At 43.3% G+C, this 13,399-nt stretch overlaps 1 protein-coding gene across 2 annotated transcripts in view; it reads right to left on the reverse strand.

Moving 5' to 3' along the window:
• The window catches only part of RAB28 (RAB28, member RAS oncogene family), a 101,637-nt gene extending 89,349 nt beyond the window's left edge, over nt 1–12,288 (reverse strand). The window contains exons 1-2 of one of the 2 annotated variants that reach the window (XM_090035600.1): nt 11,891–12,288; nt 661–757 (exon numbers count right to left, since the gene is read on the reverse strand). In XM_090035600.1, coding sequence (XP_089891726.1) covers nt 661–757; nt 11,891–12,082 — 289 coding nt within the window. In that variant the 5' untranslated portion in view covers nt 12,083–12,288. The remainder of the gene's footprint in view (nt 1–660; nt 758–11,890) is intronic. The other variant, XM_090035599.1, reaches the window with a different exon arrangement.
• Between the last annotated feature and the right edge of the window lie 1,111 nt (nt 12,289–13,399).

Raw genomic sequence — 13,399 nt, forward strand, 5'->3', positions numbered from 1 at the left:
ATTTTCCATGCAGCATGCTGCAACTGGCATCTAAATAGTTTCTTTGCCGAAGTGAAACATCTTGAATGCTCAAACTGTATTTTTATGAGTGCCGAGGGACCCTAAATTTTAGTGGTCTATTAAATGCCAGCAATTTCATGCTGCCTTGCATAAAACAGCATTCACATATTAGAGCACAGCGATTCCATAGCTACATTATACTTCTCCCCCACAACACAAATACAAAGTTCAGTATACTTTTTTTTTTTAAATTATAGATCTTTCAAAAAACTTACGTTTGTAGGTAGTTCATTTAAAGTTATATTTTATTTACTCTTTTGCATTATTACACTATCCACTTGAATAAAATGCTCAATTACAGTATCCACTTGAATAACATTCTGTATATTTTTATCAAAAGTAATTTTTAAAAGTATAGCTAAGGGAACTTTTTGCAGAACTTAATTTGTTATTCATAAAAGACCTATAAATATACAATCCTTTGCCACTTGGTATCTACATACTAAGAAATAGAATTAAAAAAAAAAAAAAATCACGAATTATCTTTTCTGAAAGAAAAGCAGTATATAAGCTTATTCTATGTACCGCATTTTCAAGACCTTATCTCTGCAAGTCTTAGTGTCGCAAGTACTTTCCATGTTAGGTTCTTTATTCTCTTACCTGGCAATGTTATTCTTTTCAAAAAGAAGTCCAATCCTACAGTTTGTTTATACTGTTTCCCAAAAGCTTCTTGGGCAAAACGTGTGGCTAAGGATGTCTGAAAACAGAACCAGATCAAATTAATTTGGTATATGAAAGTCAACAAGCCCAATGTAAAAGCAGAGTTATGAAATAAGAGTCAAGTAATTTTCTAATCAATGCCTGCTGATAGTAGTTATTGCTTGTCTGTATTAGCAAACAGACAAGCATTCCAGTCAGCTGAAAATACAGCAAAAGATATTATAATAGCATGGTATGTATATAAAAAGCAGCCATAATGTTGCGTTTCCTTTACATTTTTTTTAAATATTACAATATTGAAAATCCATAATTTTACACCATTTCTGCATGCTATTAGTGCACAAAAATGAAGTGATGCAATTCCTACCCATAATTATACTTTAAGCAAGTTCTGATTTGTAGAATAACCAGCTCTTGTCAGAATACAGCAGTTATTACGGGAACAGGCATTTGCCCCCTACCACAGACCTATTGGGGCTCTCTGTGGATTCAAGGATATGACTTATCTGGCAAACATGTACATGCATTAAAAGGTTATATAAAACTGTGTATACACACATTTTCATATTCATACCCTTAAACAGTATGCTGGAAACTGTTTTCCTAAATATTAGATTTTACAAAACTACATTTACAACAATGTGGTCTGCTATACAACTGTTTTCTACCACAACAGACAAAATATTTATTAAAACATTTGTGAAAAGAAGAGAAATAAAAAAAGACAGAGTGTATGTGTACACACAGACCATAGTATAGGACATCAACTAACTATATGCATACTTACAACTTTTGAAAGATTAATAGACTTCATTAAAATTCATGCCATGCTACATGCACGCACACACACCTCTGTATTGCAAATGAGTGCCAAGCATTTATTAAATGTCTTGTTAACAAAAAGTCTACAAATCTGAAAACAAAGCAAAGCAATGCCAGAAGTTTTTTTACATTTCTATACTTATGTGTACAAAAAAAATAAAATAAAAATAAAAATAAAAAGATTTCAGGTAACAGCTTCAAGAAGTCTTTCCACTACCAAAAACTGACAGTCAAAATGAGCAAAAAAGGAATCTAAGCAACTCTTCAGTTTATTAAGACTTAAAAAAGAAAAAACTAAAGTGCTGAAATTAAAAACTGGTATTAGAAACTATCAAGTAAATATTAAATGCCTATAAACAATATACAATAATCCTGTAAGGAAAAACACATAAGTTGCAATACTATTACGTAATACAATATGGAAAAAATAAAAGACACTAGAAGTTTGTTGTAGAAAAATAAATTAAAATTGTGTACCCTATATGCATAAAAAGTTACCTTTATGTCAAAGCCAGGGGAGTCAACAACCAAGGTGCAAACATGAATAAGAAAATATTTTTTCAGAAAGCTATAAAGTTGTTTTAAAAAAATAATACAAAAGTTGCTTGATTGCCCATTCAAATTTGGATAAGTGTCAGAACAATAGGTATTTTGAAAGCAAACAATATTTTAGAACCTTAACCAAAATCCATTAAAAATGGTAGGAACCTCTCCTTTTACTTCAGAGAACACAGTCTTATAGAAAACTAAGAAAATATTTTTTTAAATGGCCAATACAAATGGTATTCTCTCAGGGTTCCTAGTGAAAGGTTGAGGACCACAGAAGATGAGTCTTAAGGACACTCCAATTGCTCCCTCTGGCTATTATTTTACGTGCGTATTCAGAATAAAAGCTTAACACAGATTTTGACTGGAATATTAAAAACTCAGTAACACTAATTTTGTAATCTCAATACTTACACTTAATAACCTTTTTTATTTGCATATGAAACAGATATTACTGGCAGACTTATTAAAAAAATGTGTTGCAGAAATGCACTCTATACCTTTTTCCTCCTGTAAACTGAATGCTACTTTGCAAAACATGTAGGATGCTCTTCTTGAAATTTTTCCTTTTATTATGAAATAATGACTAGCATCTTAGATGCGGAACAAAATATCATCTGACTTTAGAAAATACAGAATCTTAATTTAGATTCACATTAAATAAGCAACCATTCCCTTCTTGTTTTAAAGGGTTCAATAAATATTAACTTTATCAGTCTGCAACACCTGATATTCCCTAAATGTTTCTAGGGGTGTTAATAAAAATAAACAACACACATTCAATCGACAGCCAGCCAAATATCACAACAAATAATCACCAGCATGGCAAAGTTCTCTTTATAGGAATTTATAGCAGAAAATCATTGACTAACTTCTTTTTAAATACTTTAAACAAGTGTTAGGGCTCATGAAAGGTGTTGAATTGCCAGCTTTGGAGACTGGAGTCCTCTATTTATTCATGGAGTAAGTATTTATCCACAAGAATACTAACAGCAGCAGTTCAAGTTTCTCCACATCAACAAATGGAGAAATATGCTCAATGATGCTTTTCTGTAATCCCAGACCTTCTTCCAATACTAAAAATTATTTTCTACAGCCATTCTTGCAAAAGCTTAATGAAGAATATTGCCAGTATCTGTATCGTTTGATCAAAGGTAAAAAATAAGTTGTATTTTGTTTAATTAGCTCGTAAAAATCATCCAACCTTCCAAGAAAAAGGATCAGTTTTTCAGTCACTTTAAGGTTTGCCCACCCCCAGAATTTCATCAATAAATCTGGAGAGGTTTTTGGATTAGGGGATTTTGTAAGGAAGCCTGGCCCTCATTCCCTTCTTGACTAACACCCAAGTAGAACACCAACTGTGGTGTTCCACAGCTAAGACTCTGTTTAGGTCCCAATTCGACAAGCATGTAAGTATGTGTGTAAATTTAAGCAGATGCTTAAGTGTTTTGCTAAATAAGGATAAACTGCTGAATATCAGCTTTAATGTATATGCTAGATAACATTCATTAAGTAGCCCTTCTTTGACCCAAAGACTCCAAGATGCTGAATTAAAAATCATCAGTAAGGTCATAAAAAAGAAATATTAAAAACAGATAAGCTTAAAAAAAACACAAGAAGGTGTGAGCAGGGGGTTATTTTGTTTGCATGACAGAGTGATGGGTCCCTATATAATGAGAATACATTTTAATGTAATAAGTAAAGAAAGGGAAATACTTAATAGCTCATCCAAAAACATAAGCAACAACTCATTGTATGACCCATGTTGGCAACATCCATAAACAAACAGCAACATGCATGCATACGTTCATGCATGCATACATACCCTGCTGTGTTAGCAGGCAAGTTAAAGGGTAAGTACAGTTACTGCCAGATAGCATCAGTCATAGCACCTCACCGACAGCTCAGTAGTGGCCTTTGCCTTTACTAACTGGGTGACCACCCAGGGCCTCACACTTTATAAAAATAAAAATTAATTACACTAAATATTCATATTATCAATACTGTATTAAGATACTTTCATTACAGTTACATGGATAGGGCAAAGCAAAATTGAAATAAAAAATGCCTGACTTGCTTATAGGTCATCAAAATTAAGCCTCTAAGGGCCCCCAAATGACTCTCTTGCCCAGGGCCCCAACAACCTTAAGGCCACCACTACAACTGCTCCACCGGCACTCAGAAGCCAGCAACAGAAACTACAGGAAGACTGCCCTAAGAGCAAAATCCCAATTCAGTAAAAACTTCGAGTGTATCTAGCTGAGTTAGGAATAAAGTCTCATTTTCAAGAGAGACCTGGAAGCCTAAATGTCCCTGGAAATCAATAAAACATATTTCATCCACAGATTTTGGCAACAAAGCCTATCTTCAAGGGTCCCATTTTACCAAATTAATTATCATGCATCTTCTTTTCACCCCATCTCTTCCAGTTTATGATGGTAAAATTGTGTGTAGTAATCACCACTGGAACACATTCTGCCCTACACAGCTAGTCAGAATTTTGGTGTGGAAGAGGAAGATAGACACAAAAAAAAAAATCCACAAGACAGGAAGCTGCTGGGTAAAGGTCAGGAAATACTTAATTTTTGTACTGTTATTGAGTAACTTACAAACATAGACAGCTTTTCACTGGGAGAGTTTAGTTTATAAAGTGTCCTCTTGGTATTCATATTTTACAAAGCAAATGTTAATATAAGAATATAAAAACTGCTGTACTGGGTCAGACCACATACCTGTTTAACCCCATCTCAGACAGTGGCTAGTAGTGGTTGTTTTATACAGCAATCCATCCCCTGTTGTGCCCTCCCAGTTATCAGCAGTCAAAGGTTGAAGGCAGTGATTCCCAAACAAAGTGTCATAGCACCTTGAGTGCCTCAAAATCCTTTCAAGGTTGTGCGGGATTATCATGCAATCCTAGCCTTGCAACCATGCTTCACAAGATAAACCCAGAGATATCAAATAGGAATCTACATTGTATTAAAAACTATTTGGATCTGTTGTGGTCTTTCCAAGTTCCTTGCAACAATCACAAAAAAAAAAAAAGTGCTCTATTTTCCTCCAATCAAAAAAACAAGCAAAAACCAAGAGGTGTCATTTTCCAAAGGGTGTCTTGAGTCTAAAAAGATTATGAATTACTGGTTTAGAGATACCGTAGGCTTGAGGTCATATCCCTGCCACTTGTATTTAGTAGCCCTTGATGGACCTACCCTTCACAAGTTTGTCTAATCCATTTTTACCCAATTATACTACTGGCTTCAACATGATCCTATGGCAATAAACTCCACCAGCCAATTATATATTGTGTATAAAGAGTACTTCCTTTAGGTTGTTTTCAACCTCCTAATTTCAGGAGGTGCTCCATCCATCTTGCGTTATAAGTAGGGTCCACTGGAATTTGCACCGGAAGTGTGCTGCACAGCAGCTCCCCTAACCTTGCCATTTCACCCATGCACACCCCTACCACTGGTCGGAGGAGAGGCCACAGCCATCCCACTGCTTGCTGCTAACTGGATGGGAGCAGGGAGAAAAAAAAAAAAGTGGCATATTTAAATATGCCACAGTTTTTTCTTCCCATCTGGTCAGGAAGCAGCAGCCCCTCAGCCAATCAGCAGCAGGAGACAAAAACCACAGCAAATTTAAAACCGCAGTTTTTGCCTCCCAGGCACGCGAGGCCCCTCTGCCAATCAGCAGGGGGGTGGGGGGGCACATGGGGAAAACTGCAAGATTAAAAGGAGCGGCTGCGTAGCACACTTCCAATGCAAATTCCAGTAGTCCCTACTTTTAAGACACAGTGAAAAGCTTACCTGTAGATCCCTACTGTCTTTTTCCAGATCATTAACAGCCATGATGACCTTTGTTGCCTTTCTCTGCATCATTTCTGGTTCCAGCATATTCTTTGAGATGGGATGACACCCAGTATTCAAGATTAGGACACATCATGTTCTTAATTCCTCTCCTAATTCCTAACATTTTACTCACGTTTATCCGCAGTTGTTAAACCATTGCACATTGACGTGGTAATCATTTCAGATAGTTCTGAAATAAGTCCTGTTCTCCAAGTGAACACCTAATTCAGAGATGACTACTGTGTCATGTGCATTTTTCTCCATGTAAATTACCACTGAATTTCATCTGTCACTCTGCTCAGTTTTGTAAGAACTTCCTGTAACACTTCCCCAGCAACATAGCTCTCTACTAGATTATCCATTTATAACCTGGATTTATTTGCTTTCCTGCGATGAAAGAAAGTTCATTGAAAGAAAACTGATTAACCCTAAAAGTGAAGATTTTACATGTAAATACTTTTTGTATTTAGGCTGACCAGTGGCTCCTTGCATGATAACACCCACACCCAGGGCTTAAAATTGAGACTAGAGTATTACAGTGTGGATTGAAGTTTCATTAATGATCTGTTGAGCACTTTGAAATCTTCAAATGAAAAATGGCATAAAAATACAAAGTACCAGAAGAGTAGCAAGGCACACAGAATGCCCTTGAAAATAATATTGGCACTGTTTCTGAAAAGCACTATGAATAAAGAAGTTGTCACCTTATACTATGGGCAAGTAACTGAGTAGTGGAAGCCATGCCTGTTGCTCAGCCTGCAACCAGCTCCACATGCCAGATGGGAATTGTGGAACACCACAATTAATTCACCAACTTAATTCACCATGCCAGATCCAAGGCCAGGCATGAGGCCCAATCCAGCATGCCAGTCTGGGGCCCCAAGATGGATTCAGACAAGGACTCAGCTCATGTACCAGCCCAATCCACCACATGGGGTAATGCAATCTAGTGGGGTAGGGTGGGGGGGGCTCCTCAGGGGTCTGGCTATTTGGCAAAGACAGTGTTACTTACCATAGCTCCATGATCTGTTCCGGGAGCCACAGCAATTAAAGCTGCCACCACTCCCCAGCTACATTTCTGAACTCCTGGGGAACTGCATTTCTCACATATAATGTGCACCTCAATTTCCCCTGTTTTGGGGGAGGAAACATGTATTATGTGAGAAAATATGGTACTGTAGCTAAAAGGACATTTCAGTTCTTGACTTGGCTGATGACTGTCACATGCCAGTCAGTAAAGAGCTCACCTTCCTCAGAACACTGAAGTCTGCAAGTCCAATGAACCAATGAAACTGGAGGACTTTTTTTCAGTATCTGTCATTTAAAATAAAAGGGAGTTTGGGGAAAGAATTCAGAGGGAATGCAAAGGTGAAAAACCCAGTTCCAACATCAGATTGAGAAAAAAGAATTTTATGCATTTCCCAGTTAGGGCCCTGCTCATATTCCATCCTACATATCAAGCCCTGTATTTGGATGGAAGGAAAGATGGCTCCCTACCGCTGAAATCTGAATTCTAGAGTTATTTCTTCCCCCAGCCTCACAGAACTATAAAAAGAGTGAAGGTGGAATTTCTGCTGCTACCTCTCCCATCAGTTTTTTCAGGACCTCCTTCCTTATGAATAGCTCCTAGACCTGCCTCCAGGGGCATACAGTTTTCCAAACAGCATCGGAACAGAACTCTTGTTAGTACCACTTCTGCCATACTTCTGAAAATGCAAACCAGTCCAAGCATAACAAGATGCAAGCCAGTATCCAGACTGCAATACCATTTTTTTTTTCCAATCAACATTTAAGTCACTGATTTTTAATGACCATTTGGAGATAAGATTAAAACAAAACAACAACAAACCTAATTCTTCAGCTCAGTTACCCTCTTCATTCTCAGCCCTTTTATAAGTTATTTACTGTATTACATTGCTGTTTATTTTTATCTAGTTCAGTCACCCTTTCCCTACCCCACCCCCTTTTCTGATTTCTTTTGATCTAATTAATTCTATGTTACTCAATTTTGCTCAAATCCTTCCAGCCCTCTTCTATCACAATGTTTTCTTGTGTGGTGCATTTTATTTTCCCATTTTACCTTCACAAATATTTTCTTTTCTTTATTTTCACCATTGTATAACTGGTTTATCTTTTGCTTTTTGTCCCTCTCCCATCTCTATCATCTCTTTTCCTCTATCTCCTCATCTAGCAACATTTATTTCTTCCCCTGACGACATTAAAATCCACACTCTTGATAGCTCATCCAAAAACATCAGCAACAACTCATTGTTGCTGCCTTTCACCTCTTCCAACTACCTTGCCACCCTGCCCCAAATACTTCCAACCCAGGCTGAATCTTCCCACTACAGCCAAGCTATCCCACACTGCACTCAGCTACCCAGGCCTTAACACTTCCGGCCAGCTACAGAACTTCTATGGGCTAGGTTAGACAACTGCTTGTTTAACCTATTCCTAAAACTACACAGCCCTGTCAAAAACACAAAGAACACCCTAACCTTCCACTAGTAACAGAGGAGGTAAAGTCTGTCAGTGTGCCATTACTGCAAAGTAGATGTGCACCGATATATTTGTCCATATAAAAATAGACATTAACATTAATCAGCTTTTTTTGGCCAGCGTAGCCAATAACGTCACCGATTCATACCATGTGCATGCATGCAGACACAGCATAAACTTGGCCAGGAATGCCACCAGGCAGCTTGGAGAGCAGCATCCAGCCAGTAAGTCTGTGTGGGGGAAGGGGTGAGAGGAGTGAAGGGTCATGTGGGGGCAGTGGTGCTGATTAAGGCCACCACGGTGGGGGAGGGAATAGGTCTGAGGCAGGGCACAGGATGGAGCCATGGGTGGCACATCTGGGGTGGGCAGGTATATCAGGGGTGGGAGGGCTGGTCCCAGCTGCTCTGCACATCCCCAGGGGAGGCATGGGAACATGTGCCCCCCCAAGATTTGTGCATGGGGCGAGGGCGGGTTGCCTGCTGCAAGCTTGGGGCCAGAGGTTGCACAGGCCTCTTCTCAGCAGGGGGGCTGGGCTGGGCATGCAGCAGGCAGACAGCAGTAACACTGGGGAAGGGGGGTTACAGTGCTGCCACTGCCTGCCCCAAGCGCAGCCCCAACCCAGCCCCTCCACCAGGAAAGGGCCAGGGACTGCGCTAGCCTTGAGCCCATGACAAGCAGCCCACCCTCACCCTGTGCACAAATCCAGGGGGGCACATGCCCACCATGCATCCCCCAGCAGCAGGAAGCTTCCTCCCTTCCCACTCTTCTGTGTCCCCCAGACAAGCTGCCTGTGGCTCCATCCCACTCCCTGCCCTGCCCCGCCCCATCTGGGCAGTGCCTACCCCTGCCCCACTCCTCCCTCACCGTGGGGACTTCGATCTGCCCCCCCATGCCCTTTCCATCTCCCTCACACCTTCCTCTGCACAGACTTAAAGGCCAGACGCTGCTCTCCATGTTGCTGGGCAGTATATCGGCTATCAGATCAGTATCAGCCAATACGGCTGGTTAATAATTGGTCACCAGTATCAGCCAAAAAAACCCCAAAAATGTTAATTGGTGCACCCCTACTGCAAGCATTCTTAAAATATGTTTGTGAAATCCAAGGAAGAGGGCCATGCTCCCCACTACAAAGAAAGGCAAAAATCCCCACAGTCTGTGTCAATCTGACCCTGGTGTAAAATTCCTGCTTGACCCCATATCTGGTGACTTGTCAGATCCCAAGTAGGAGACCAGGACCTCTAACCAGGAACCTCTGGGTTTTCATCCTATCACAACCACTGACACATCCCAGTCTAAATGCTCAGCCTCTGCTGCACCCAACACCTAATGCTTCTGAAGAATACAAAAGAAAAAAAAATAGATACCTGTAGCAACAGGTGGGGGAAAATTATTTCCTAGCCAAATGGGGCAACTGGTAATAGCCAGAAGCATGGGAAAACTAAACATCCTCCACTCTGTTCTGCAACCTAAGGACAAAAAGTATAACTCCACACATCACACCCTCTAACCAGGCAGCTAGAACTTCCCTATCTGTATCCGCTCCATAAACTTATCCCAGCTCCTTTAATCTTCTTCTGTGACTAAGCTGCTTGTGGAGCTCTGCTTCACTGAGCCTGGTTTCTTCCAGTATCCATCTGCTAGTGCCTGCACAGCTTTCTTGTGATCGCACATGGACTCACTGGGAAAAGCAGCTCTCCAGCCTCCAACTGCTGCTCTTAACAGAGATCTCTGGGCAGGGATAACTCTGCTCTCAACTCCTAGATCATCTATGACCAATGTTTATCCAGCCTGTTCTTGAACACCTCCAAGAAAGGAAATTTCACTGCCTTGCTGATCTAACAGTGAAAGCTTTCCTGATGTCCAATCTAAACCTTTTTTTTTTTTTTTTGCGCAATCTCAAGGTATTGGTATGCAGCAGAGAAAAATTGCTCTCCTTCAGATATTTGAAGACGGCTATTATACCACCTAATTACCTTTTCAGCAGGCTTTTGATCTCATGAGGTCTGCCTTCCAAGCCTTAAACATTTTTGTCTCCTGACCCCTAACTTCCACCTGTGCTTTTTAAAATGTGGACCCCCAAACTGTACACAATACACTAAATAAAGCCTAAGCAGAACTGAGTAGACACACATGACAATCCCCCATTCCTTATACTTAATGCTCCAACAAAAACAGCCCAAAATGGAGTTTTATTTTTTTGCAGCAGCTTCACATTACAGACTCACACCAAGTCCCTGATCTACCCAGACTCCTTGATCCTTCTCCACAGTGCTGGCATCCAGCTAATTGTTCCCTATTTGTCTTTGATTATTCTCCCTGAGGTCTAGCAGCTTGCATTTGTCAGCGTTGAACTTTATCCTATTAGCAGTAACCCAGCTTTCCAATATATCAAGATCTTTCTGAATTGCTCTCCTATCCTCAAAGTGCGTTCACAGTCCCTTGTGTCATCCATCCCAGTTTCACATTGTCTGCGGGGGTTGGACTTGATGAATTCAAGGTCCCTTCCAGCCATACTTTTCCATGGGTTGCCCACAGTGAGAGAAAATTGCATTTACGTTTATGCTGCTCCTCACTCCTTCTCCTTGTTGCCCAACAGTAAAAGTGCAGAGGAATAAAGCACCTGTCCCTACCACATAGAAAGGGCCACTTCCGGGCACCAGGAAAAGGCATTACCTTGAGCTGGGACTGGCAATGAGCCAACTAGGGAGCTTTGCTTTGATTCCGCTGCTAGCATTTCCACACAAATCCCACCCCTCCTCTCCCAGGCATGAGACCAGAAGACAGACTCATGCAAGTCTGCTGCCTTCCTGTCTGCAGGGTCACATCATCTTGCCTCCTAGAAGACTGACCGAAGTCAGACTGGTCAGGAGGATGAAACAGTCAGTAAACAACTCTAGTCTTCACATGGGAACAAGCATCTGTCATCTCCCCGCCCAAAGGAGCCCTGAGGAAAAAAATCCTGCAGCTGGGCGCCAATTGTGATTGGGATGAAAAGCACAGGGAGAAAGTCTTGTGGAAGACAGACGTATACAACATTAACAAGCCGGAAAATAAGAGTGACAATACGGGAGAGGGACCTAAAAGAAACGTGTCTTTAGGAGGTGCCCAGACTTGGCTGAGCCCTGCCACCTTTCACAGGGTTTAGTGGTGAACCCGCACAGCTGGGAACAGCATCATCTAGGGGAAGCGGGAGGGAAAGCAACCCGATCCGCCCAAGGGACGCTTAGCAGCCAGGCCGGGCTCCCAGCTCGCGGCGGGCAGGGGCCGGCACCGGCACCGGCTCCGGCTCCGGCACGCAGCAGTTCTCCAAAGCCCTGGGCTGCCACGGCGACCCAACCCGCCCCGCGGAGCTGCCGCACCACGACCGCGCCAGGTCACCTCCGCGGGAGGGACCGGCTTCACCCGCCCCAGCACCAGCGCGGGGCGCCTCCGCCCCCGAGGCCCGCCCCGGCACTGACCTTGCCGGACGTGCCGTCCCCCAGCAGCACGAGCTTGAGCTGGCGCTCGGGGCTCTCCTCCTCCGAGTCCGACATGCCGCCTGCGCGGGGCCGCCTCACGGCGCGGGGGCCGCCGCCATCTTCCCGCGATGCGGCCGCCGTCACTAAGGCCGGGGCTGGGCGGAACCATTGGGCAGGGGGAGGAGACGGCATCCCCGCGCATCCAAGCCGCGCTCGTCCCGCCAGCGGCCCTGAGCCGGCCCTGCGGTCCCTCAGGCGCCCTGTCACCTCCTGGGGGCCAGTGGTACGGCCCGCGGCGCTTGGCGCGGCAATGGTTTAGCCCCGCCGTGACGCGTAGCGTGGTAACTAAGGGGCGTGGGGTGAAAGGTCACGAGCGCGGGTTCCTCCCACTGAAGTGGCCTCGGAGGGAGAGGTTTCCAAAGGGCGGGGCTTAACTAGGATCCGCCCCATCGTGGGTGGGGCTTTAGCTGGGTGGCGGCTCGCGTGTTCTGCGATGTTGCACGTGAGGAAGGTGGGGGTGGGGCTGGGGCTGGCAGAGGTGCTTCGAACCCGCCCAGCTGAGCAGGGAGCTGGGCACCAGGCTGGAGGGCTCCAACGACCTTCCTTGGCAGAGGGCGGGGCTTGGGAGGTTGATTTTTTTTTTTTTTTTTTTTTTTAAAGAAATGTGTTTGAAGCCAAATCAGCCAGATCAAGTCCAAATCCATGAGTCAGTTCGGAACCACACACGGTCCTACAGCCGGCGAATAACTAGTTCTGCAACCAGCAAGCATTCACCACCCCCAGCCAGGAGCTTCAGATGTTTCCAAAGTCTTTTGGTAGGCATCCTACATACAGGCCCAATCCCAGAGACTCAGCATTCACAGGCCCCCAAGTTTTGCCAGCCCTCAGCCATATGGCCGCAGATGTAAGCTAGAGAGGAGCTTCCCATGATTGTCTCTTAGTTCAGCCAGTCAGAGGTAAAGGCTCAGCAGAGGTTGCCGCCTGCTCAGCAGTGGAGTTTAGCTCCCCTGCAGGTGGAGTGGGGTGAGTGCTGCCCCCCCAGTGAAAGGAATGCAGAACTCTTGGTTCAGAGACGAGATCTTTTATTAGACCAAGTAAGAAATCACAAAAAATATGTATCTTTTTCTGCAAGCTTTTGGGCGCATACGCTCTTTCTCAGGCTCAGGGAAAGTGCTTTCCCATCTCCCCATCCTGTTCTGGCTGAAAACCTGTTTAGCTGGCAAGAAAACGCCTTTTTTCCAACTCCCTGTCCAGCCTGGAATCTGGCTGACAACTGGCTGCTTCCTTTTTTCCCCTGGTGTTGCCCAGGCTGTGCCAGTGCTAGGTTGTCTCTGAAAAAGCAAGGTGCTGACTGCCCAGGAATTGTCCAGGTGCTGGGCTGGATCTTTAGGCCCATTCGGTTTGGGAGTTTGTAAGGCCGGGATTGAAGCATGTGATGGCATCTTTCTTGCACTTCCGCTTCTTCCTCTCGCCCCTACTTCTGACCTGATTTTGATAATCACTGGCTTG

Source organism: Crocodylus siamensis, chromosome 2 (genome assembly GCF_052110815.1).
Source record: "Crocodylus siamensis isolate JL-2025a chromosome 2, ASM5211081v1, whole genome shotgun sequence".
Classification (NCBI taxonomy): domain Eukaryota; kingdom Metazoa; phylum Chordata; order Crocodylia; family Crocodylidae; genus Crocodylus; species Crocodylus siamensis.